Source organism: Salmo trutta, chromosome 9, assembly GCF_901001165.1.
Source record: "Salmo trutta chromosome 9, fSalTru1.1, whole genome shotgun sequence".
Lineage (NCBI taxonomy): Eukaryota > Metazoa > Chordata > Actinopteri > Salmoniformes > Salmonidae > Salmo > Salmo trutta.
In genome coordinates this window covers 21,062,276-21,089,292 of record NC_042965.1, presented here as the reverse complement: position 1 = coordinate 21,089,292, position 27,017 = coordinate 21,062,276, and the positions used below count along the sequence as shown (strand labels likewise).

At 43.1% G+C, this 27,017-nt stretch overlaps 1 protein-coding gene across 7 annotated transcripts; it reads left to right on the top strand.

The window, feature by feature from the left end:
- The first annotated feature begins 404 nt into the window (after positions 1–404).
- Positions 405–25,494, top strand: LOC115200146 (rabphilin-3A). 7 transcript variants are annotated; one of them, XM_029762933.1, is made up of 20 exons: positions 405–726; positions 5,440–5,475; positions 13,815–14,027; positions 15,977–16,070; positions 16,267–16,278; positions 16,665–16,793; positions 17,009–17,138; positions 17,294–17,377; positions 17,927–18,107; positions 19,527–19,712; positions 19,840–20,025; positions 22,673–22,752; positions 22,914–22,988; positions 23,258–23,367; positions 23,571–23,697; positions 23,798–23,854; positions 24,033–24,187; positions 24,430–24,511; positions 24,698–24,794; positions 24,901–25,494. In XM_029762933.1, the coding sequence occupies exons 4-20, from the start codon at positions 15,997–15,999 to the stop codon at positions 25,029–25,031; spliced, it is 1,896 nt and encodes a 631-aa protein (XP_029618793.1). In that variant the 5' UTR covers positions 405–726; positions 5,440–5,475; positions 13,815–14,027; positions 15,977–15,996; the 3' UTR covers positions 25,032–25,494. The 7 variants fall into 7 exon arrangements, with proteins under 7 accessions (XP_029618793.1, XP_029618795.1, XP_029618798.1 ...); XM_029762936.1 differs by lacking the exons at positions 405–726; positions 5,440–5,475 and adding exons at positions 6,592–7,510; positions 11,266–11,344; XM_029762935.1 differs by lacking the exon at positions 5,440–5,475.
- Positions 25,495–27,017: the final 1,523 nt, after the last annotated feature.

Genomic DNA, 27,017 nt, shown 5'->3' with positions numbered 1-27,017 from the left:
AAGTCAGATGCCGAGAAAGGCATTTAGAGATGGGCGGTCCATTTAAAATGAATAAATAAATTAAAGACAAAAAATCAACGACAACGTGTGGCAATAGTATTAACGATATGCCTCTAGAAACACGTTTTGTAGATGACCAGGGCAAGTTTGATGAAGCCTATAAAACACAGACATGCAATGTGACCTTTTCATGGGGGGGCAGAAACTTCATAATGCTACCCCGACCAGGAGGCGGATTGAGCATCCAAATCCAATCAAATCAAATCCATTAAAATAAGGTTCAACGTTAAAAGTCTAGGCTATTGGAAAGTTTTTACTGAAAGTGTTTAGTCTACTTTCATTCAGCTAGTGTAGCCATTCAATTAAATTGTAAGTTGCAAGGAAAATGTAGAACCAAGAAACCAAGACAAATCTAAAGTAGAACCAGGCAAGAGTCCACTTGAGCATCAATGGAGGCTACTTGGATGCAGGGGTCTCCTTCCCAGAGTACCAAGAGCTTACCACAGAGGAGAGAGCCCACGCAGGGCGCATTGTGTGGAGATCAGCCCCTAGCGACGGTGTTATAAGGAATTCAAAACGAAGCACCCCTCTTCGCAAAAATATTGCTCGTGACAGGCGTTGCATGCGCAATGAACGGTTTTGCTGTTGATTCCAAGTAGCCTACAGTATAAAATGAGTCCGCGTCATTCCCTGACATCTTCCTTCGAGAGAGGGCTGGAATCTCAGGTAGGCTTGCTACGGTTTTCTAACGGTCTGCATCTATTGTGAACATTAGGCTGCATTTCACGTATTGCAGTTCAGTGTGCTTTTATTAAATATGTTTTCCACAACTGCAGTTGCATGAATAAAGGAACATTGTACACACATATGGGAACTAGCTGATTCTGTCATGAAACATTGATGGAGCGCTCGCTGCGCTTCAGTTTATCTGAATGATCTCATTGAACATTTATTTGAATTCGAAAATGATAGAATTATTACATAGACCTATGGTATGAAATATGATGCTATTTCTATAAAAGGACCCAATGGAACATAGTTTTTATCTACCTTATGTACGTGTTGAAGATGAAACCAAGTAAATAGATAGCATATTATTTTCAGCTCTAACAAAAGCTTTGAATGAGTGAAATTACTTGAATACCAATAGTATGTATACCTTGCCATACAGCCGACTAAACAGTAAGGTACAAGCTTTACTGACGTCATTTTATGTTTGGCATAAACCAATGCTCCTATAAAACTGATATTAGGCTACAGTCTGTCTGTTGTAAAATACAGCGTCATATGTATCCTGATTAATTGGTATAGGCTCATGATTCTTTGACATATTTCAATTTATTATCCATTTCATTCATGAATAATGTGGGCTATTAATAACCACTGATTATGGCAAAGCTTCATGCAGTCTCCATTCCTCCACCAACATCTCTACACACCCATGTGCATTATGTGCCTCTTTACAATGAGATTGGTGGCAGACTTCAATTCATTCTCCCAGGTCTGGATGATTCCTTGTTGCAGTTGTGTTGTGGGACAAGAGCCCTGGTAAGCCATTTGGGAGATGCTGTGGTTGCAGTAAGCTTCCTCTCATCTCATCCCTGGGCGTTGCTGCAGGATTTGAGAGAAACACATCAGTGCTTGATGTGCCTCCACTCCAGACCTGACTCAGGCAGATTGATTCTAAATGATTGCTTCTATGACAAGAGTCTATGACAAGAGTCTATGACAAGAGTCTATGACAAGAGTCTATGACAAGAGTTGGGGATGGTGGTATTGGGAGTACTATCATCATTTCAGGTTCTCTCAGTATAGTCAGTGTTTCGCCTCAATTATTCCCTAGATTAGGCTTGCCTGAATAATGGACCACAAGACCAGTCTATGATTGGTTTTGGCTTTAACCTCAACATGGTTGTGGTTCAGACACCCCTGTTGTCAATATGCCCTGAAGAGGAGGTTGAGACATCACACACCAAACATCCCCTGACCAATAGAACAATGGCACAACCATAAGGCTCATGTTTTCCTGATATTTGTGCCATTGTTTTATTGTTGAGGTTAACACCAAGCATGGACTGGTCCTGTGGTCCATTTACTCAGGGAAGCCTAATCTAGTGAAAATATAGGCGAAACACTGACTATATTGAGAAACCCTGAAATGACCATCTCAAGCTCTCGCCATAGTCCTGAAGCATGGCGATTACATGGGGGAGGGGAGATAAGACTGAATGAACAGCTTGCGATATCTGCAGTTGCCTCCTCTCACATGAACAACTACTGTAGCGATTGGTCAACACCCTTGCACCCTCTCGTTCTCTCGTTCTCTCTCTCTCTCTCTCTCTCTCTCTGCTTCTCTCTCTACCATGCTATCTATGTGCATCAGCTGCTGTAGAGAAAGAGAATGAACGGCGAGAGAGGAGGAAAAATGTGACCATGTGTGTCAAGAGACAGGGGGAGTGAGAGGGGGAGGAAAAGATGAGCTTCACACCATATACAGTATACACTGAGTGTACAAAACATTAGAAACACCTGCTCTTTCTATGACAGACTGACCATGTGAATATAGGTGAAAGCTATGATCCCTTATTGATGTCACTTGTTAAATCCGCTTCAATCAGTGTAGATGAAGGGGAGGAGACGGGTTAAAGAAGGATTTGTAAGCCTTGAGACAATTGAGACATGGATTTTGTATGTGTGCCATTCAGAGGGTGAATGGGCAAGACAAAATATTTAAGTGCCTTTGAACGGGGTATGGTAGTAGGTGCCAGGCGCACGGGTTTGTGTCAAGAACTGTAACGCTGCTGGGTTTTTCACATTAAACCGTTTCCTGTGTGTGTCAAGAATGGTCACCACCCAAATTACATTCAGCCAACTTAACACAACTGAGGGAAGCATTGGAGTCAGCATGGGCCAGCATCCCTGTGTAATGCTTTCGACACCTTGTCGAGAACATGCCCCAATGAATTGAGGCTGTTCTGAGGGCAACGGGGGGTGCATCTCAATATTAGGAAGGTGTTCCTAATGTTTGGTGTATACAGTATATATAAAGTTGAACACACTAATCATAAATTCTTTGACTATTCTCCCATTGTTATCTTAATCCGTACTTCCCCAGATTTCTTTATGGGCATTAAAAACACCACACCATATTACCTTCCTATCCCTACACGTCCTATCAATCCCTTCTACAGTTGAAGTCGGAAGTTTACATACACCTTAGGCAAATACATTTAAACTCAGTTTTTCACAATTCCTGTGATTTAATCCTTGTAAAAATGCCCTGTTTTAGGTCAGTTAGGATCACCACTTTATTTTAAGAATGTGAAATGTCAGAATAATAGTAAGGAGAATGATTTATTTCAGCTTTTATTTCTTTTATCACATTCCCAGTGGGTCAGAAGTTTACATACACTCAATTAGTATTTGGTAGCATTGCCTTTAAATTGTTTCTCTTGGGTCAAATGTTTCAGGTAGCTTTCCACAAGCTACCCACAATAAATTGGGTGAATTTTGGCCCATTCCTCCGAACAGAGCTGGTGTAACTGAGTCAGGTTTGTAGGCCTCCTTGCTCACACATACTTTTTCAGTTATGCCCACAAATCTTCTATAGGATTGAGGTCAGGGCTTTGTGATGGCCACTCCAATACCTTGACTTTGTTGTCCTTAAGCCATTTTGCACAACTCTGGAAGTATGGTTGGTGTCAATTTCCATTTGGAAGACCCATTTGCGACCAAGCTTTAACTTGCTGAGTGATGTCTTGAGATGTTGCTTCAATATATCCACATAATTTTCCTCCGTCATGATGCCATCTATTTTGTGAAGTGCACCAGTACCTCCTGCAGCAAAGCACCCCCACAACATGATGCTGCCACCCCCGTGCTTCACGGTTGGGATGGTGTTCTTCGGCTTGCAAGCCCCCCCCCCTTTTCCTCCAAACATAACGATGATCATTATGGTCAAACAGTTCAATTTTTGTTTCATCAGACTAGAGGACATTTCTCCGAAAAGTACGATCTTTGTCCTCATCTGCAGTTACAAACCTTAGTCTGGCTTTTTTATGGCGGTTTTGGAGCAGTGGCTTCTTCCTTACTGAGCAGCCTTTCAGGTTACGTCAATATAGGACTTGTTTTACTGTGGATATAGATACTTTTGTACCTGTTTACTCCAACATCTTCACAAGGTTCTTTGCTGTTGTTCTGGGATTGATTTGCGTTTTTTGCACCAAAGTACGTTCATCTCTAGGAGACAGAACGTGTCTCCTTCCTGATCGGTATGACGGCAGCGTGGTCCCATGGTGTTTATACTTGCGCACTATTGTTTGTACAGATGAACGTGGTATTTTCAAGCATTTGGAAATTGCTCCCAAAGATTGACCAGACTTGTGGAGGTCTACAATTTGTTTTCTGAAGTCTTGGCTGATTTCTTTAGATTTTCTCATGATGTCAAGCAAGAGGCACTGAGTTTGAAGGAAGGCCTTGAAATACATCCACAGGTACACCTCCAATTGACTCAAATTATGTCAATTAGCCTATCAGAAGCTTCTAAAGCCATGACATAATTTTCTGGAATTTTCCAAGCTGTTTAAAGGCACAGTCAGCTTAGTGTATGTAAACTTCTGACCCACTGGAATTATGATACAGTGAATTATAAGTGAAATAATTTGTCTGTAAACAATTGTTGAGAGAGAGAGAGAGAGAAAATTATTTTTATGATAGAGGTAGAAAAAAAGATTGGAAAGAGACAGATAAGTGCTCTGCAAGCGAACTACATAATTTAAGGCTGGAAGGCAGATGTACCCATATTCCAGTATCTTTGGGTTTGTTTCCTTAGACCATGCTCTCTTAGGGGACCGGTTCTTGTTCGATTCTATTTCTAGGACTGAAGGAAGGCCATCAGGCTGGAGGCATTATTAAGGGTTGAAATTCAGCACACTAGTCATTAGTAATTAGTTATGTGTTTTGTACCCCTATTTATTTTTCCTCTGAAATTAGATTTAACGTGACGCACACATACACGCATGCGCACACACACACACACACACACACACACACACACACACACACACACACACACACACACACACACACACACACACACACACACACACACACACACACACACACACACACACACACACACACACACAGTATTTTATCAATCCAATTTTTTTCTTCTGATCTCCTTGTTACCATGGTCACAGATGGTAAAGGTAGTTCTGTTCCTCTTCATGTTCCTCGGAAATCCATATTTGGGGAAAAGATAAAAGCCTGAACTGCATCATATTGTATTTGATTTCTGTGCATGAATTTGTGTATTTTTTTTTACATACATGACTGCTGTACACAGTTTGTTGATTGGATAGCTATATGAATGGTTATGTGTGTGTTGTGTCTCCATGTCCAAAGGGAGTGAGATGTTTTTCTTTGTACTCCTCTAAGGATCATCAAGGCGTGGGATCAGGATCGATTGACAGAGTGGGTTCCCCTGGACACTTGTTATCACAGCTCTCCAAAAGCTGCTGTGGTGATGAAGAGAAGGGCCATTAATGAGACAATAACTCCACAGTCCACCCAAAAGAGAGGTTTAGAATCAGAACTGGCCATATCTATAGCCTGGCCTTGATGAGGGTTGAATCGGTGACAAGTGCCTCACACTCCAATAGAGAGAATCAACCGCAGACTCAGTCCAATAACTAATATTGTTCTAAAATTAGTTGCCACTGGCAACCCTTTAGCAGCATAGACAGACCAACCAAAGTTGTGGTGATGGAGAGGACCACTGCTGACCCCACTACATCACCAAGTGACAGGTCATTAAGACAGTTGGCTCATCAAAAGCCTTTCCTAATGGGGTAATTGTAGAGAGGGAGTGAGTGTTGAGTGGTACTGCCTAAGCCTATCATCATGTCAGTCACCGAGCGGTTTCCCTTGTAATCAAACTGCTGAACCTACCTTTTTTAAATCAAAATGTGTCCTGTCACGGGTCATTAAATGTTCAAGAAAAGCAAACTGACAACCTCACCCAAAATTGCCAAATCCATATAAATAAATAATCAATCTTTGCATGTGGATTCTGTTTTTGGAATTGATAATTGAAGCAGATCACAATCCCTACCAGTTTGTCAATACACTCTGCTTCAGTACACAATTTTTAAAAAACATTTTTATTTCACCTTTATTTAACCAGGTAGGCTAGTTGAGAACAAGTTCTCATTTACAACTGCGACCTGGCCAAGATAAAGCAAAGCAGTGTGACACAGACAACAACACAGAGTTACACATGGAGTAAACAATAAACAAGCCAATAACACATTAAACAAGTCAATGATACAGCAGAAAAAAGAAAGTCTATATACAGTGTGTGTAAAAGGCATAAGGAGGTAGGCAATACATAGGCCATAGTAGCGAATAATTACAATTTAGCAGATTAACACTGGAGTGATAAATGAGCATATGATGATGTGTAAGTAGAGATATTGCTGTGCAAAAGAGCAGAAAAGTAAATAAAATAAAAACAGTATGGGGATGAGGTAGGTAGATTGGGTGGGCAATTTACAGATGGACTATGTACAGCTGCAGCGATCGGTTAGCAGCTCAGGTAGCTGATGTTTAAAGTTGGTGAGGGAAATAAAAGTCTCCAACTTCAGCGATTTTTGCAATTGATGTCTTCATCATCCTGCTGTACGGTTGAGGCTGTTTGATGGGAGGAAGCTGAGGAGTGAGTACATGCAACACAGTCAGATCGTAACATATCTCCCTGTCTTGTCACATCACTGCAACTTAAGCTGTACTTAAACAGGTTGAACATGAATGTCAGGAGTCAGGACACATGTCCCATCAAGAGGAATGACTCGGGGTCAGAAGTTAAACTGACTTGGCTAGTTAAATAAAGGTTCAATAAAATAAAATAAACATTTAACTAGGTTCGTTTTCTTGAGATGAAAATCCTTTTTTCAAGAGAGATCTGTGGGTGCGAGGGGGCTCTTTGTTTGCAAACAGGGATCTGTTGAAAAACACTCAGGGACATGGTACCTGCTAGTTTTCTGGCGGGGCCAGAGGGAGTGTCAGATAGCCAGCAGCTGAAGTGTGCCAGCTCCTCATGGCTGATTTCCAGCAGAACAGCCGGGGGCCCACCAGAGGCATCGGCATTATCCTCAGAGAGACAATAGAGACAGAACGGGAGCGATTCTATTTCCCTCCTCCGCTTAGGCCACGTACAAACATGTCTAGTTTAATAGCCATATTTCAAGGCTTGTGAATAACAATATAAGCCATGAGATTTTGACATTGGAAGATTTGTGGTTTAATGTAATGCCCCATGCACATCTGATTATGCCTGTCTTCCTGAGATGGAGAGAGGTAGTGAGGAAATGAGTGGAAAATGACTCGCAACTCTAGAGTTTAATCTCTACGTCTCTCTTCTCACTTCTGGGGTACGGCAAGGATGAGTCACCAGACTATGAGCTGGGAGCACATGAGGGACGAGGAGCCCATCCTGAAATATAATCAGGTGGATGCTGCCTTTATGATGAATGGTGTCTGCATAATGCTTGCATTTTCAGGTTGCCAAAGTCAGGATTGCAATTGTTCAATGACTCAATTTAAATAGGCCTACACATGCAACAGATCATGTTGGAATTAAATCGATTTTTTTCTGAAGATGCCTGTAGATTTGTATTTGTTTTCATCATGCTAAGAGACCATAGGTACAATTGCGTCCTATTTATGTGTGAAGTGTTGTTTGTACAGTATGTGTGTGAGTGTGTACTTATCATTTGTATGTGTTTGTGTGCCAGCCCTCTCCAGTCCCTGCTCTTATTGGCTCTATTTGGATGAAATTGCCGTGTCTGCAGGGTAGTGACAGCGCAAGTGCTTGGTGGTCACAGGAGGGTCTTTCCTGTTTGTTACCCAAAGGGGCTGAATCTGGAAATGTGCCTCCCTAGAGGAAGTGGTGGTGGCTGTGAGACCTAGGGAGGGCCATCCTCTCTCATCCGAAGAGAGGTGAAGCCGCCTCTTTGTTCCTCACAGATGGCCACACAGATGGTTCCTGCTGACCCGTTCATATGACTGAAAACAGGGCTAATACTGTATGGCACATTTCCATACAGGATTTACCCCAGTGCTTTACCCAAAAGGCTCAAACTTTCCATCTACGCAGGCCGACAGCCGTGTCTCACTGGGCCATGGCTCCGGCGGACATGCTCTCACTTGGAGCCAAAGCCAGGCCACTTGTATTTTTCTGATGACACTTACATAAAAATGGCTAACTGTGAACTTTAACAGCTTCTCACAAAGCAACTGTTTTGATTATGCAGAGGTTGTTGATTCTGCTCTTTTTATTTTAATTTATTTAATTGAATCTTTATTTAACTAGGCAAGTCAGTTCAGAACAAATTCTTATTTACAATGACTCTCTTCACAAGTCTCAGTGTCAGTGTCAGCCCTAGCTATGGAAACACTATTTCCCTATTATAACATAAGGGTGTATACAGTACACTAGTGTAACACTGGTGGTACGGTCGAAGAGCAACATATGTGACATGTACTGTATGTCCTAGACGAGGAAGAGCCCCTCCCCTCCGCTAAACCACAGCCACATCTCTCACCAACAGGCTCCCAAAAGAAGCCCCTTTCCTGTCCTCCCCATCCCTCCTTCCTGCCAAGCTCTCCTTTATCGCATCATTTTTTCTCCTTCTTCCTTTCCCCCCAGAGCCCACGGTACGTGTTCAGACACACAATGTCTTGCAGATAGAGTAATGAATAACTAAAGTGCACACTAAGGCCTTAAAAATGAGAAAGAGAAACCGCTTCACTGGAGTGAGGAGCAGTGGAGGATGGGGTGGGAGTTGTAAATAATTAAGAAATGCTGAGCGAAGTTTTTGTCCTGCAGTAGAGGGTTACTTGGTGCAGTGCTTTACAGTTCTGTCCATATGTAGGCCTCAGGGTTGCTATCTCACCATCTCACCCCCCTCTCCTGCTGAGCTGACGGAGAATGGGCCTTTCACTCAAACCAATGGCCTCCCCAGTCCCCTGCCCATTTCCCCAGAACACATTAACGCCAGAAGCACTCTTTGATCCCAATGACAAAGATACAATTTTGGAATGCGGCGTTTCATCGGTTGTAATGAGAAAGTTGATTATATTTAAGGATAACGTAGGGAGTGGAAGTTAGAGGATAAATGAGCCAAAGTGAGTATGAGCATGGGAGAGTGACTCTGACCATGTAAATCATTTATCAAACCTCATAAAAATATTCAAAATGTAATTTCAGCATCAAGTAATGGATGTAGGCATAACCACATTCAGTTGCCAAACACTGAAGATAAAAATTCCACGAATAGAGATGTTCGTTCCACACGTTGTTATATGGAATTGTTTCATTGATAATCTGATAGTTAAGAAAGCCCAAAGAAAAGCTTCCCAAACAGAAACCACTGATTTGTTGAAGAGTAGGAAAAAGGTTATTTCAGAGTACCTTTCAAGGAAATACCATGACTGATATACAAACACTTCTGTGAAGATTGCTTTTAAAAGATTGGCTGCATCGGCCCATTGCCCGTTGGATGCTTCAGTGCTTCTTATCACTGAAATATAATTATGTTTTTCACCAGAAACTTTCATATTCTGAAATGGAAATGTTCATTTCCATGAACGGAGCATTTGGGTCAGAGTATCCATGTGTCTTTATATATAAAGTGTGTGAGGGCAAACAAGACAAGGTGTGGAAGGGCTCTATTCTAGCCAGGTCTCTCTGGGATTCTCGACATAACACCATCTTCTACTCTCCATCGGTGCACACCCCAGGAGTCCTGACTACCTCCCACCTACCCACACAGATCAGTGACGCCAAAGGCTTTGGTCCAGGACCCCACTACCAAGCATCTCTGCAGCTGCGCTTACTACTGCCAACAGACTCTTTGGCTAAAAGCGTGTGCTTTTTTTAAATGTAGAGAATTGGCTGGTTGAGTCCTCAATCAGTCCCACTGAAACCAGCAAGAATATTGCTGTAACCACCCCAATAAACATTCCTACCCTGGCCACTGTAACATGCAGAATGGTATGGTTCGGTTTGGTAGTGGGAAAAGGGTTTAATAAGGGGTGGGCTTGGGGGACTTGTCAGCACTGCTACACACAAGTGGTTTACAGGGCAACATCCTGTGCCAACCATTCAGGGTGTTTTTTTCCTAATGGCTTTTGTTAGTCCTCTGCTAACATTATTTCCAGGTTTTTATGGCTAAAAGGCCAGCTCAGCATAAGGAGGGTGTGGTTGACAGACAGAGGCAGAGCAGAGGCACAAGCCCTTTGTCACGACTTCCACCGAAGGTGGATCCTCTCCCTGTTCGGGCGGCGCTCGGCGGTCGTCGTCACCGGTCTACTAGCTACCGATCCTTTTTCCTTTTCGTTTAGTCATGTCTGTTTTGATTGTTCACCTGTGTCTAGTTGAGGTTGGTTAGTTGGTGTATTTAACCTCGCCCTACCCATTTTGTTTCGTGCGGGTTTGCTTGCGTTTTCCTGTCTTTGGTTTTGGGTGGCGTATATTTTGTTCATTGTTTTTAACAGGTGTTTTTCCCTAGACTATGTTCTAGTGATTTTTGTGGACTGCTATTTAGTCTGTGCCTGGTGTGTTTGATGAACTGTTAATAAATACGCCTTCTCCTTATTTACTCCTCTCCTGCGCCTGACTTGTACACCCACCTCTCCTAGAGAGACCTGACACCCTTCAGCAGCTGGTTCTGCGGTAGACTTTCTGAAGACTCTGAGAGCATGGTGGTCCTTTCTTAGCATATTGCAACTTAATGGCAGAAATGTAATATTTCATGTGGAAAAGTGTGCTTTTGTGCTTCTCACATCAATATCTGTTGTGTGTGTAATGTAAATTCACTTATGGTTATAGTGTGATTCTTGGTGGAATGATGACACAAAGCCCCTTGAACAGAAGAGTGATTAATGCATCAAATTGCCATCAATACCTCTCAAAAGGAATTGGCCGTGTCAGCTCAGCAGTACAGCCCTTTTTTGTCACATCAGCCCTCAGGGAGTCAACAACAGCCAATGGCAAGCCATGTTGGCTGTAGCAGCAGTGCCCTGAAGCTGGACACAGGCTTTTTCAAGCTCCACCCCTAAATAACTTTCAATTCTGTGAGTCACAATAGGAACACTGCCCCGATGAATGATTCATTAAACTAAAACCAATCGTGGGGTGTTTGCATTATTCTCAGAGTCTCATTAACCCACTTAAGACTTTTCTCTCTTGTCTCGGAGCAGGGCAGAGGAATTCTAACGCTGGAAATTCAGTGCAGAAGGACTCCTGTAATGGTGTATCTCCATTAAAAATGATATAAAGGTGGGACATAACCCAGTTATAACCCAAGTGATTGTGGTCATAATGGTCTTGATATTGTGCTGTAATGAACAGATGCAAGGTAGTCATCTCCCTGTTATGGACTTCAGGAGAGAGAGAGAGAGAGAGAGAGAGAGAGAGAGAGAGAGAGAGAGAAAAGGTCTTGGCAGAGCGGTGTGTCCATTGCAGACAGAGCTTCCGGAAGGGTACTGTATGATGTATCTCAAAAAGCCCCTCATGTCTCACCCTCCCCAGTTTTTAAAGATCAAAGTTTTATAGTCAGTGTCCAATTCATACTACAATGGGAGGGAGCAAGCTAGTCATACTATACCTAGTAGTGTTTGAAACCAGTGTTTCACCTTCCCTTGTTTTTTTCCTTTGTTTTACAGCCGTACATTCAAGTAATTCAGGAACACCATTGGAACATTGCTGGAAACACGTCTTTATCTCTCCCCTGCGAACAGGTTGGGTTGGAGGGGATGTGAGGCTGGGGTCCTAAATGACACACACTAGTAGGCCTATGTACTATCCTGTTAGTCACTTGATTGAGTCACAGGTTTGTAAATGGGTCCTTTCCACCCCTGTATGAGGGGATGAGTGATGGTAATGATGAAGGAGACAATGATGTTGGTGCTCTGGTTTCCTCCATGTCTCCGCCTCTCTTTCTCCTCCCCCATCTCACCCTCTGTCTTCCATTATTCTTTTCTGGCACAGCTTCACATGGTTCTGCATGGTTGTTTCTCCTGTCCCCGGGCACCGCTGTGCTGTGCAGTGAGCAGTGCTGGCTCTCAGACCCCCGTCATTTGGAAAAATGCAGGAGAAAATACCAGCTTCTTCTCAAGGCACAATACACAACCTGACTGACTCACTTGAATGAGATGAATGAATGATGAGCTGGTTGACTCTCCAACACTGAATGAGATGAATGAATGATGAGCTGGTTGACTCTCCAACACTGAATGAGATGAATGAATGACGAGCTGGTTGACTCTCCAACACTGAATGAGATGAATGAATGACGAGCTGGTTGACTCTCCAACACTGAATGAGATGACTGAATGACGAGCTGGTTGACTCTCCAACACTGAATGAGATGAATGAATGACGAGCTGGTTGACTCTCCAACACTGAATGAGATGAATGAATGATGAGCTGGTTGACTCTCCAACACTGAATGAGATGACTGAATGACGAGCTGGTTGACTCTCCAACACTGAATGAGATGAATGATTGACGAGCTGGTTGACTCTCCAACACTGAATGAGATGAATGAATGACGAGCTGGTTGACTCTCCAACACTGAATGAGATGACTGAATGACGAGCTGGTTGACTCTCCAACACTGAATGAGATGAATGAATGATGAGCTGGTTAACTCTCCAACACTGAATGAGATGAATGAATGACGAGCTGGTTGACTCTCCAACACTGAATGAGGGTCATAATAAAGATGATGCAGACTAAGTGCCAACCCTGCATCATACTTATTGAGACAGACTTATTTAAAGAGAAGGCTGTTGAAGGCTGTTGACCAGCATGTCGTGTCCTTTCTCTGAATCAGTCCCCTGAAGGTCTCTGCTAATGAGCTCCGTGCAGCCAGCACTGACAGGAAACCTACTTCAGCTGAGGCGTTTTCTCTTGCACACTCACCCCAGTGACGCAACAGTGTCTATCTGCAGCGATACAAAGCTTTGTCTGGGTGAGAGCTGCTCGTCCAGTGTCTGTGTAGTGGATGTCTGAGTATCTCTCCACCTCTGCTCCTCCTCCTCTCCTCTCTCTCTATCTGCCTCCCCAGGATAACCATCCTGAACAAAAGAGGGATGATTCATTTTGTGTGCAGTGAAGGAGAATCATAGTTGTGAGACTCAGCCTATGGGATGTATACAGTGTTATACATTTCTGTTGTTCCCTTCGCGAGCTGGACAGTGGGAAATAATGAATGAATGCCGGGTGCACTTACTGTAGTCTACATTTGCATAGTGTGACAGGTTCCAGGCTAATACAATAAGGCATCCTCCCACATGGAAATTGTTGTACATTCTGCTGGTGATTTCAATAAACAAGCAGTATCAGAATAAGTTGGAGTGTTAGCCTACAGGAGTTAATACTGTAGATCAGCGTCACCCCCCACCTTTCTCTCTCTCGCGCTTCTAGCTATGTTCTGCAGTGCTCATCTGGAGTTCTGTGGAGTAATCGGAGCAAACTGAAGACAAATTAGATTGAATGATTTTCCTTTTTCCTCCTTCCTTACACTTTCTTTATTCTCTATCTTTTTCTGTCTCACCCTCGCTCTCTCCAATCACATTTCTTTATTCTCTATCTTTTTCTGTCTCACCCTCGCTCTCTCCAATCACATTTCTTTATTCTCTATCTTTTTCTGTCTCACCCTCGCTCTCTCCAATCACATTTCTTTATTCTCTATCTTTTTCTGTCTCGCCCTCGCTCTCTCCAATCACACCACATCACATCTCAGTTCCCGGCTATCGTCAGCCTTGGAAGGAAGAGCCTCTAAAACGGAGACAGGCTGCTGTGGAAAAAGGATTGTTGACCCTCCCCACCCTGCTCATTCCCTGAGGACCCGCCCTGTTGCTGGTTGGGTGTCGCTCCTCGCTCTGCCTGGTGGTGGCCCTTAGGAGTTTTGAGTCTCGTGCACCTACACACACCCGCTGCGTACAGGTACATTCAGGTACATTCAGATTTAATTGCTCAGTGGTTGCATCACTGTGGCGCATAAACATGGATTGTACTGTAAGAATTGGCTAGACACTGGGAGACATGGTTTATCTATTGTTACCATAAGAGTTTACACAGATCACAGCTGATATGATTGTTATTCATAGTCCTTGTTGGTATTGTAATGTACTGTATCAGTATCAGACTCTTACATCAATTAGAGTAAGTGTGTGTGGTGACAAGTCAATTCAAGGCCATTACAATTCTGGCCCACACACTTGGAGCAGACAGAGGGTTCTGCCTGCTGATGAGAGTGCAGCAATATTAGTGCTGAAGTCAGTGCTGCATAAGCAGGGGAGATTAAATGTGACCGTCAATAAATTGTGTCAATTGACAGTTAGTTATTCTTTCCTGCATGGATTTCATGGATTGATTTGAGTTGTGGTAAAGATGAGATGAGATAACTTTGAATAAACAATTCAGCGTAATAATCTAACAATGTGTGACCCATATTCATTTCATGTGTGACAAGAGGATAATTGTTCATGTTGTTTCCAATGAAGATATCACAGAACGTTATTGCACATCTTAAAATACAGCCTAAGTGATTTAGGGCAATGAGTCTCTGTAGCTACACAGAACAAAAATATAAACGCAACATGCAACAATTTTGAGTTACATTTCATATAAGGAAATCAGTCAATTGAAATAAATAATTTAGGCCCTAATCTATGGATTTCACATGACTGGAAATACAGCTATGGATCTGTTGGTCACAGATCCAGTACCTTAAAAAAAGGTAGGGCGTGGATCAGAAAACCAGTCAGCATTTGGTGTGACCTTCATTTGCCTCATGCAGCGCAACACATCTCCTTCGCATAGAGTTCATCAGACTGTTGATTGTGGTCTGTGGAATGTTGTCCCACTCCTCTTCAATGGCTGTACGAAGTTGTTGGATATTGGCGGGAACTGGAACATGCTGTGGTACACGTTGATCCAGAGCATCCCAAACATGCTCAATGGGTGACATGTCTGATGAGTATGCTGGCCTTGGAAGTACAGGGAAATGTTCAGATTCCAGGAATTGTGTACAGATCCTTGCAACATGGGGCCGTGCATTATCATGGTGAAACATGAGGGGATGGCGGCGTATGAATGCCACGACAATGGGCCTCAGGATCTTGTCACGGTATCTCTCAAATTGCCATCGATAAAATGCAATTGTGTTCGTTGTCCGTAGCTTATGCCTGCCCATACCATAACCCCACCGCCACCATGGGGCACTCTGTTCACAACGTTGACATCAGATAACCGCTCACCCACACAACGCCATACATGCTGTCTGCCATCTCCCCGGTACAGTTGAAACCGGGATTTATCTGTGAAGAGCACACTTCTTCAGCGTGCCAGTGGCCATCGAAGGTGAGCATTTGGCCACTGAAGTCGGTTACAACACTGAACAGGCTGGTTGGACGTACTGCCAAATTCTCTAAAATGACGTTGGGGGCGGCTTATGGTAGAAAAATGAACATTAAATTATCTGGCAACAGCTCTGGTGGACATTCCTGCAGTCAGCAAGCCAATTGCACGCTCCCTCAAAACTTGGGTCATCTATGGCATTGTGTTGTTTGACAAAACTACACATTTCAGAGTGCTCTTTTATTGTGCCCAGCACAAGGTGTACCTGTGTAATTAACATGCTGTTTAATCAGCTTCTTGATATGCCTCACCTGTCAGGTGGATGGATTATTTTGGCAAAGGAGAATTGCTCACTAACAGGGATGTAAACAAAATTAGTGCACATTGTTTTAAAGAAATACGCCTTTTGTGCGTATGGAACATTTCTGGGATCTTTTATTTCATCTCATAAAGTTTATATTTTTGTTCAGTATAAGAAGTTCTTGTATGTAGCATTTATCATTTAACTGTGTGTGTCTCATCTCTGTGTGTGTCCACCTGCAGAGTGTGATAGTGCAGCAGCCATGACGGACGCAGTGATGGGCGGTAGCTCGGACCGCTGGGTACCCAACGACAGGCAGAGGAGCATGCATGCCAAGTAAGAACTGGTGGCAGAACAGCAGGCACACTGGGTACACTAAGCACCCTGCGGGAATCGCCGGGCACAGCTGCCTGCTGCATGGTGCTGTTAACCCTTCATGGTGCTGTTAAACCTTCCAAGCCTTCCCAGGCAATAATCTATTTTTTCCTCTCCTGTCTGTTTTCCTTTCATCTCTGCCCTGGCTGGGACTCAGTGATAAGGAACAGTAAGTAGAAAAGCTCTCACTCCATCTCTCTTATCTTCCCCCCTCTGCTCTGCTCCAATCTACTATTATAGTGTGTGTTTGTGTATGTAAGGTATGTTTATAGGTAAGTGTAGATTCACTCGTGAATGATTGGATGTTCACATATGTTTCGGACACAATGACAGGGTGTTTGTACAATGTGCAAATGTGCATTAGGCCATTATGGTATTATTTGTGTTACGTCCTGTCTCTTTGTTTATTGCATACCGCTGTCTATTTGTCCACTCTTCTGTTTGAGCGTTATTTTGCATGTACATTTGATTTCACACTGTATGTCTGCGGGTTTGACCTGGACTAGCAAACTATGCATGCCTCAGCCCCAGACAGTTTTCCTGTGTGGTTGTCAGGGGTAACTGGACTAACCAGGTCAGGCCTGGTCCCGGCGCTCCGGACCTGACTGACGAGGAGAAGGAGATCATTAACGGTGTGATCGCCCGTGCTGAGAAGATGGAGGCCATGGAGCAGGAGAGAATTGGGTGAGAACTGAAGAGACATTCTGAGCTAATAGATTGGAGCTCCATTGCATTGCATACCTCAGTGTTGTTACATTTTCAGCAAAAATGCTGCACAAGATGATAGAATTACAGACAACATTATTCAATCAGTTGGACTATCATTACCACATTTACCTAACTGAACTTTATGTTCTACTGGTAATTGGCTGTAATGAGAGTTGTCCTGGCTGCTGCAGGCGCCTGGTGAACCGTCTAGATGACATGAAGAAGACGGTGTGTGGGGACGGGGTGAACCGCTGTCTGCTGTGTGGGGAGCAGCTGGGTGTGCCAGGGGTCAGCTCAGTGGTGTGTGAGGACTGCAAAAAGGTATGTGCAGTATGGGGGTTGGAAAGATTGGTTTTTGGACCATCCCTAGAAGGCAAAGGGACCATGTTAGGCCACAATAGAGCCTGAGCAATGAAATGGTACGGTAATTTATGACATTGTGACCTCTTTGTGAACCTGTGTCTCCTCTACTGTAGCACATGTGCACCAAGTGTGGAGTGCAGAGTGGGAGCCGGCCGTGCTCTGTGTGGCTCTGCAAGATCTGCAGCGAACAGCGAGAGGTGAGTGTTTCTGTGAAACACACATGGTGACAGGGATATGTCATAGCGGGATGTTACACTATGTGTCATAGTCAATTAAAAGACATGGTGGGTGAAAAATACAAAGTGACGATTCACTTCAAGCGAGACAAGGGATCAGGGAGATTAACAGTGAGTGTACTCTCTTTCAAAAAAGGCTTCCAAAAGGGTTCTTCAGCTGTCCCCATAGGATAACCATTTTTGGTTCCAAGTAGAACCATTTTTGGTTCCAGATAGAACTATTTTGGGTTCCATGTAGAACTCTCTGTGTAAAGGGTTCTACATGGAACTCAAAAGGGTTCTACCTGGAACAAAAAAGGGTTCTACCTGGAACAAAATAGGGCTCTTGCTATGGGGACAGCCGAAGAACCCTTTTAGGTTCTAGATAGCACCTTTTTTCTAAGATTGTAGGTGTCAGTGTTAAAGCTTGTATGACGCAGGCCATTCTTTTTGGACCCCAGGAGACTAGCTGTTGTCATGGCGTCAGCTATTGGGGATCTGAAAGATGAAAGATTCTTCATCATCTCTTAGGTGTGGAAGCGATCTGGTGCCTGGTTCTTTAAAGGCTTCCCCAAGCAGTTCCTGCCCTCGCCCATGCCCATCTCCAAGTCCAGAGAGTCAAGCGCCCAGCGGGCCTCAGAACCCCAGGAGCCAGCAGCCTCTGACCCCAGGGCTGCTGGGGATCAGCCCCAGCCACAGGCACAGGCCAGAGGTAACCAGGCCAGACAGAGCTGTGGGAGTTGTTTCAGGTTGATTGCTTTCTTGGCTTGTGAGAGTGGCAAAGTAGATACAGACTTGGTCTGTTTTCATTAACTTGCCGGCAGAATGAAACAGATTCAGCGAACTAATTATAGCTAAATGGGAATGATGTTGCCCTGAACTCAATATTACATTCTAAAACGACTTGAAAGAGAAAGCAACAGAAAGCCTGAATTGCATCTACAATGTTCTTTAGTGATGATGTAGACTGTGATTTCAGATTTCTAAATTTAGCAGACCTATTTTGTCTTTTGTTGGCAACGTATCCCAGTGGGCAATGTACACACAGGAGAGGTCCTAATTCATGAACATTTACCACAGGCGGCTGGTGGCATCTTAATTGGGGAGGAGGGGCTCATAGTAATGGCTGCAATGGAATAAATGGAATGGTATCAAACACCATTCCATTTACTCCACTCCAGCCATTATTTTGAGTCATCCTCCCCTCAGCAGCCTCCTGTGCTGAAGTCGGATACGAAACATTACAGAAGACCAAGCAGTAGTAAGAGTTTGTAGGGGTGAGAAAGGCAGCACAGGACACTGAGTCTATCTCCCAGGTCCAGAGGAGAGTCACACTCCTAGTTATGACCAGCAGGGAGCAGGTGAGTCATTCAGTCAACCCCAGTATTACTTCAACAGAACCTAATCATGCTACCACCCTAACCCAATCCTCGACCCAGTACTGTACATTAGAGTACCATGCTTGCCCTATAGCCACCCTCTCAAAGCACCATCTCTCCAGTTTCATCAGACAAACATCATCAGATGTTGGGAACTCCCACTGGCTTCCAGTCCCTCCAAATATTTATTTCTGTTATTCATTTCTCATCATTACCATGAAAGCCCGGATCTGTTTCACAAAATGGGCACTGCCACCTCCTCTCAGACAGCCAGATCCAGGAGTGGGTGGTTTCAGTTAGGCAGTGGGAAGTACATGCTGGGGCAAGCCTGGCACCTCCAGGGGGCCCTGGCAATCTGCTCCCACTTGCAGCAGTGTCATTGCCATTCTAGTGAGATATCCTCATAAAAGAAAGTAAGGGGGAAAGGTAGAGTAAAAAGCCAGGCTTCATGATGTGATCAAGGTTGCCTGCCACGGCTTGTTGTACTGTATGTAGGTCAATGCCTGTGCATTGGAAAAACTGCAACATCAAAAGGATTCACAGAGACTAGGGAGAATTATGGATTCCACTGCAGCGTAGTCTTAGTGATACACTGACGTGTGTGTGTGTGTGTGTGTGTGTGTGTGTGTGTGTGTGTGTGTGTGTGTGTGTGTGTGTGTGTGTGTGTGTGTGTGTGTGTGTGTGTGTGTGTGTGTGTGTGTATGTGGGCCTATATATGTGCACGCTTGTTCATGTGTGCATGTGTGTTGCAGGACCAGAGGCACAGGGGCGTGCTGGCAAACCACCTGTGGCCCATAAGCCGACAGAGGTTTGCATTGCCGCTGGTGGGGCTAGCCCTGGCTACACTGAGGGAGGTGCCCAGAACAGCCCAGTGGTGCTGCAGAAGGCTGTTACAGTCCAGAGCTCCAGGCCCCCTCCAGCAGCATCAGCCAAGCAGGGTAGGGAAAAGCTGGACTCACATCACCAGAACAGCCTTGACACTGAAACACACTTTTCATTCATAGAGGATGGAATTATGAGTGACCAACGCATAAAAACAAATCATTACCTTGTATGTGCTTGTAGCTCCACTGGAGATGGAGGGAGGTGGCTACTCCACTATCACTGCTCCAGCGGAGGATAGAGTGACTCCTGCAGTGCGGGAGGAGAAGAGACAGCCTGCCGCCTACAACCCCCCTCCTGCTCGACAACAAGCCCCCCCGCCTGAGGAGGAGGAGGAGGATGCAAACAGCTGTGACTCGGATGAGGCCAGTAAGTGACCATCTTGTCCTTCCAGCTAGACCTCTACCACATGGGCTCTGTGTCTGTTGCTTCAGTGATCTCTCTCTACGTATTCCAGGCTGTTTTAAGTCAACATATAAAGACTCTGCTCTTTGCATTTCTATTTGTTTAGTCATTCAGCAGACACTTTTATCCAGTCTGTTGTAACATCTCCATGTTTGATCTCTTACTATTTTGAGTCGGTGGTCTTTGTAGCATTCTAAGCATATCAATCATCTAATAATACTAGCAGCCAACGTGTATCCTTCTAGTAGAATTCATGGAGCTCTATTGGAGATGATATACGATACCCACCATATGTTATCCAAGCATATGAATCAATATCTTGGAAGTAAAGTATAAGAGGATGTAAAACGAGTCAATAGTGAGTCTGTAATGAGAAACTGTAATGGAACCATTTTTTTTAATGTCTCCCTTGAGTGATGGGAATCGTGTCATGCCAGTCGTACGTCATGTTCCATCCCTCTAGCGGTGAATAGCCTTTCCTCTCTCCCTGGGGGATGGGGCTTTAATTTACTTTGAGGTCTGGGAATTTAGCACAGAACCCATTATTTGTGATACGAGAGCTCTGACGGGATCTATATTTCCCTTGTGTTTGATTAGTTCCCAAATGTTACAGCAGAAATGGCAGAAATAGCAGAGGCTTCATTGGTTGTAGTTATCTATGGAGTGGACAGTGCTAGGACAGTCAGGACCTGTTGTGCAGGATCAGTTACTCAGAGATGTCCTGGTTCTGTATGCTCAATGGTATAAAGGGTTGGTAGTAGTACATCATTTGTTGTACAGACATTGAATACCCTTTTGAGCATGGTGAAGTTATTAATTACACTTTGGATTATGTTTCAATACACCCAGTCACTACAAAGATGAAGGCATCCTTCCTAACTCAGTTGCCGAAGAGGAAGGAAACCAATCAAACATTTCACTATGAGGCCAATGGTGACTTTAAAACAGCTACAGAGTTTAATGGCTGTGACAGGAAAACTGAGGATGGATCAACAACATTGTAGTTATTCCACAATACTAACCTAAATGACAAAGTGAAAAGAAGGAAGCCTGTACAGAATAAAACAAACATCCTGTTTGCAATAAGGCTCTAAAGTAAAACTGCAAAAAATATGGCAAAGAAATTAACTTAACCTTAATACAAAGCATTATGTTTGGGGCAAATCCAACACAACACATCACTAAGTTTCCACTCTTCATATTTACAAGCATGGTGGTGGCTGTATCATGTTATGGGTATGCTTGTCATCTGCAAAGACTAGAGAGTGTTTTGGGGGGGATAAAAATTTACAGAAAAGAGCTAAGCACAGGAAAAATCCTAGAGGAAACCCTGGTTCAGTCTGCTTTCCAACAGGCAATGGGGGACAAATTCACCTTTCAGCAGGACAATAACCTAAAACACAAGGCCAAATATACACTGGAGTTGCTTACCATTGAATATTCCTGAGTGGCCCAGTTACAGTTTTGGCTTGAAAATCTAAGGCAAGACTTAAAAATGGCTGTAATTATTGCCAACGGTGATTCTAACATGTATTGTCTCAGGGGTGTGAATACTTGTAATATGTAAATTACATATTTATTTCATTTTCGATAAATTTGCTAACATTTCTAAAAACATGTTTTTACTTGATCATTATAGGGTATTGTGTGTAGATGGGTGAAAAAAAAAATCTATTTAATCCATTTTGAATTCAGGCTGTAACACAACAAAATGTGGAATAAGTCAAGGGGTATGAATACTTTTTGAAGGCACTGTAGTTACTGGAGATGGCATTATATCATACAAATTACATTTGTGAATTTTCTTTTGTCTGTCTGTACTCTTAATGTTTTCCAGCCATTTGAAATTGTATTAGCTCGGCATGTGTAAGGGCTGGTAGGAGTTAGAGAGAATTCAGTGCACTGGGCTACTGGAGTTGCAGGTTATAAAAGCTAGCCTTCCAACTATTACAATGTGGTGGTTTGGAGCTGTTGGGGGTTTACTGTTTTAAATGAAGGGATGATAGATTTAAACCTATTGATTATCAGTATCACCACAGTTTTGTTCTCCCTTAACATCTATGTATAGACTCCCATTTAACTGCTCTGTAGCTGAATGTCCAGTACTTTTTACTGTTATCAGTCCATTTTATTTACATTTTTCATATTCTGATTGAATTGGGGTATTTCTGTCTTTTTAACTAAAACATTATTTTCCTGAATGTGTTCCTTTGTGAGTCATATTTTTTGTTTCCTTGATATTACAGTAATATTTTGCTGCTTTTTAATGGAATTTTCTATTAATATGTGGACGGATGCATAATGTATTTAATCTGTTTACAGACCATTTAGGCTGCAGATTCACTGTTGGATTATGCATTTCTCCCTCCTTTATCAATTCACCGCTTGATCTTCTGTTCTTTTGTCTGCCCTCTGGCGTGAACCTCATGACTCTATTACTGCTGGCAGTCTCAATGTTTTGTGATACTTTGAGAATCTTTCCTAGTCTAGACTCTCTTTACAACTCAGTGCCTTTTGTCTTAGATGTACTGCTAGTGTCTGTGTTCCAGTGCAGTCAGAGTAGACACCCTGTCTGTTATCTGATCTAATGACTGCCCTGGATGTTTTTCAGCCACTCTTGGCGCGCTGGAGTTCAGCTTGCTTTATGAGCAGGAGAACAATAGTCTCCACTGCAGCATCCTTAAAGCCAAGGTACCACCTATTGCACTCATTTACTCACCCTGAGACAATTACACTGAAGTGGTCTGTGTTTAAAAGATGCTGCCGCAGTAGTTCAAGTTTACAGGGACTCCTTGTCCCTGCTGTCCTGGCTGGTGACATAAAGAGTATGTGTTGTCTTGTCTTTCCCTCAGGGACTGAAGCCCATGGACTCCAATGGACTGGCTGATCCATATGTCAAGCTGCATCTGCTGCCAGGGGCCAGTAAGGTGATGGAATTCACCTTCCTTACTTTCTACCTGGGGGTTAACATATGCTTGTGTATTTATTATGGTATGTGTCATGATTCAGAAAAATCTGAGAAGGATGTCTATGATGCTATGATACACGCCCATTAGCTCAAGCCTGCCGCCTTGTGGCATAAGGATGATCCATTGTACTACATACAAAGCTCCATTGCCTCTATCCAGCCTCAGATATAAGTGCTGAAGTCAAGTTCCTTATCTTGATCTCTTGTATCTACTCTCATGTGCTGCAGTCCACCAAGTTACGCACCAAAACCCTGAGAAACACCCGTAACCCAGCCTGGAACGAGACCCTGGTCTACCATGGACTCACAGATGAGGACATGCAGCGCAAGACTCTCAGGTGGATACTGGAAGCAGAGAAACAAAACACAGGGTTCAATAAACATCAAGACAACACTAAACCACAAAACTATTTATTTCCTGTCTTGTTGTCTCCATTTGTTGACATGGTTTTATCTAAGGGCTGAATTGTTTTACTTTCCATGATTTCTTCCATGGATGTTATGGTCCAATATTATTGATGTCCTGTATGGGTTGATGCAGGATCTCCGTCTGTGATGAGGACAAGTTTGGACATAATGAGTTTATCGGAGAAACTCGCGTTGCACTGAAGAAACTGAAGATCAACCAGAAGAAAAACTTCAACGTGTGTCTAGAGAGAGTTGTCCCTGTAAGTAGTATATCATCCTGCTTCACACATTAAATATACAGTAAGAGTCCCATTTGTTTCAATGTCTGATAGGACCACCCATATCCATATCCTTCCACAGACAAAGAAGACCGCAACAGCTGGAGGGGCTCGAGGCATTTCGCTCTATGAGGATGAGGTATTGGTGTATGACCAGCATGCGTGGGCATGTGGACTACCGCTACATGTCCTCATACAAATCATGTCTTCATGATATGATATAAAATGTCACTCTTCCATTCTCTCTCACCCATCTTTCGCTCCCTGTTTTCTCTTTCTCTCTAACCACCCCACCTCACCCCCCTCGCTCTCTCCAGGGTGGGAAGGAGGGTGGAGATGTGGAGGAGCGTGGTCGTATCCTTATCTCCCTCATGTACAGCACCCAGCAGAACCGCCTGCTTGTGGGTGTGGTGCGCTGCGTTCACCTGGCCTCCATGGACGCCAATGGATACTCTGACCCATTCGTCGAAATGTCCGTGTCTGTTTCACTGTGATTGCTATCAGGAGTGATTACAAACACACGTTCTTCTCTAACACTTTTCCAGTGTTTAGATGATGAAGTATTCACTTTTCTCTCAAATATCAAAACAAATTGAATTATGTCAAAGTTATTCATTTGCACAGTAGAATACATCTGTTTTGAAATGTATTTCCTATCCCCAAATGCAGGATGACAACATCAAAATATGTTTGTCTTGTTTGTGATGTGTTTAGATGCCTGAAACCTGATATGGGGAAGAAGGCCAAGAACAAAACAAATATCAAGAAGAAAACCCTGAACCCAGAGTACAACGAGGTCAGTTCCCTGTTGGTCTCTTGCAATAATAATACAAGACCGAAGTAAACATCTGACAGCAGTACTTTGTTTGTACTTTTAATATTAAATGTCTGTCAATACCTCAATGTATGGATTTGTGTACTGATTTAAATTCCATTTATTGGAGATCGTGAGGGGGATGACTTCTCATTTGTTGTGTTACAGGAATTTAGCTATGACATCAAGCACAGCGACCTGGCTAAGAAGACCCTGGACATCTCAGTGTGGGACTACGACATTGGGAAATCCAACGATTACATCGGTAAGATCCATAGGAGATGCATTCGAGATCTACTAGACCTCATTGAAATGTTCCATGTTGTGCCAGTCCTCTCACCCTCCACTCCCTATCTGTTGGTCCGCTGTAGGTGGGTGCCAGCTGGGCATCACAGCCAAAGGGGAGCAGCTGAAGCACTGGTATGAGTGCCTGAAGAACAAGGACAAGAAGATAGAGCGCTGGCACACCCTGTTGAATGAGAATCCTGTCAACAACAACTAACCCCCACCTTGCATGAGCTAAGTCCTCTCCCTCTACACTCAGCCCCCTCTCCTCTCTCTATCCTGTCTAACCTCCCTCCACACCTCCCCAAGAACCTTCATTTTAGTTTTAGTTTTATTGTACTTACCGGTAGTCTTCCTGTCTGGCTGTCTTCATTCTTTCATGCCCTCAACCCAACCCACCACATGCACCCTTCCCATCCTCCCCTGTTTTCCCAGGTGTGATGTTCCCTTCTCCTATCTCTCCCCCTTTACTGAGACTTATCTGCCAAGTGGACTCCCCAAGAGGCAAAACATGGTATACTTTAAAATCATCCTTCAAAATCAACAATTTAAGGCAAAAAATGATGTTAACGTTTGACATTGCAGTATACAGTTGCAGTGAGACGATCATGCCTGTTGAAGGTGTTATTGAACTTGACACATCCCAAAATAAATAAAAATCAATTTGAAATGCACTATCACAAAAGACGACGAAGCAATATGTTATGGCATTCTATGTGGGATAACATCTGCAGCACCCATTGAACTATGAAGATCATTAGACTGGCAGGTTGTAATCCTTGATTTCTGGTAAAATGACACCATACGGTATTATTACCACTTGTATGAGAACGCAAAACCACATGAAAACACTCTGAGGACACACAGCTGTTCATTTAATGATATCTAATTAATATTATGGCATTCTCATGAAGAAGTTTCACATGTTGCTGATCTTCTGAAATTGAGGATAAACATATTCTGGACTATGAAAAAGGGCATGATTCACAAATCAATTTAGTTTGGAGAGTATATTTCTTAGTTTTTTAATGTATTACATACTAAAATTAATAGGCAATTTAAGTAACTCATATTTATTAATTTCAGTATCAGTTTAAAGATTTTGAATGATAGCACTCCTGGTAGAAAAAAATGTACTCACTTTCTGTCAAGTGTTCACTTTTAGTCCTTATTTGAGTCCTGTTTATAGCACCCTGGTCTCATTGACTAGACTTAACATAGTAAATGTAAATCCAGGACACTCAAATTAGCATGATATGTTATGTTTGGTATGGTTACATAAGACAGATGGTTACTTAAGGTAGAGTGAGGTGGGTCAGCGTATACCGCAAATGCCTAGCAACCCAAAGGTTGCGAGTTTGAATCTCATCATGGACAACTTTAACATTTTAGCTAATTAGCAACTTTTCAACTACTTAGTACTTTTTAGCTACTTTGCAACTACTTAGCATCTTAGCTAACCCTTCCCCTAACCTTAACCCTTTTAATTAACCCTAACCCTAACCTTAACCCTTTAACTTAACTCCTACACTTAACCCTAACCTTAACCCCTAGCCTAGCTAATGTTAGCCAGCTAGCTAACGTTATCCACCTAGCCACCTAGCTAGAATTTTTAACATATCATACGTTTTGCAAATTCATAATATATTGTGCATTTTTGCAAATTCATAACATATACCGTAAATTCCGGACTATAAGCCGCAACTTTTTTCCCAGGCTTTGAACCTCACGGCTTAAACAATGACGCGGCTAATATATGGATTTTTCCCGCTTTCAATTTTTTTTTTTTCAAAAAAACACATTCTGTGACGCGCTCAGTTTTTTGGCGGCATGAAGCTTTCATTAGACCAATGAAATTGCCGAACGGGTTAAGGTCAAACAACTTTTTGGTTTACTGTTTAGATTAAATCGAGCGCTCTCAAACTTCCCATCATTCTGATTACGGTAGTCATTTTGTCACCCTCATCATGGCAAAGACACGGAGAAATGCATATGATGCAGCTTTCAAGTTGAAGGCGATTGATCTGGCTGTTGGAAAAGGAAATAGAGCTGCTGCACGGGAGCTTGGTCTTAATCGATGATAAGACGTTGGAAACAGCAGCGTGAGGAATTGACTCAGTGCAAAAAGACAACTAAAGCTTACTGCTAATTTTTTATTTTTTGTTACAAGCCGTGTTTCGTTAAAGCCTATTGGGAGATGGAA

What these genes read in the sequence shown, in the direction of transcription:
- LOC115200146 (XM_029762935.1), top strand. Translation starts at nt 15,997, where the DNA reads ATGACGGACGCAGTGATGGGCGGTAGCTCGGACCGCTGGGTACCCAAC. An exon ending in TGTGTGAGGACTGCAAAAAG is followed by an intron (nt 17,139 to 17,293) that starts GTATGTGCAGTA and finishes CCTCTACTGTAG; the next exon opens with CACATGTGCACCAAGTGTGG. An exon ending in ATGCAGCGCAAGACTCTCAG is followed by an intron (nt 23,368 to 23,570) that starts GTGGATACTGGA and finishes GGGTTGATGCAG; the next exon opens with GATCTCCGTCTGTGATGAGG.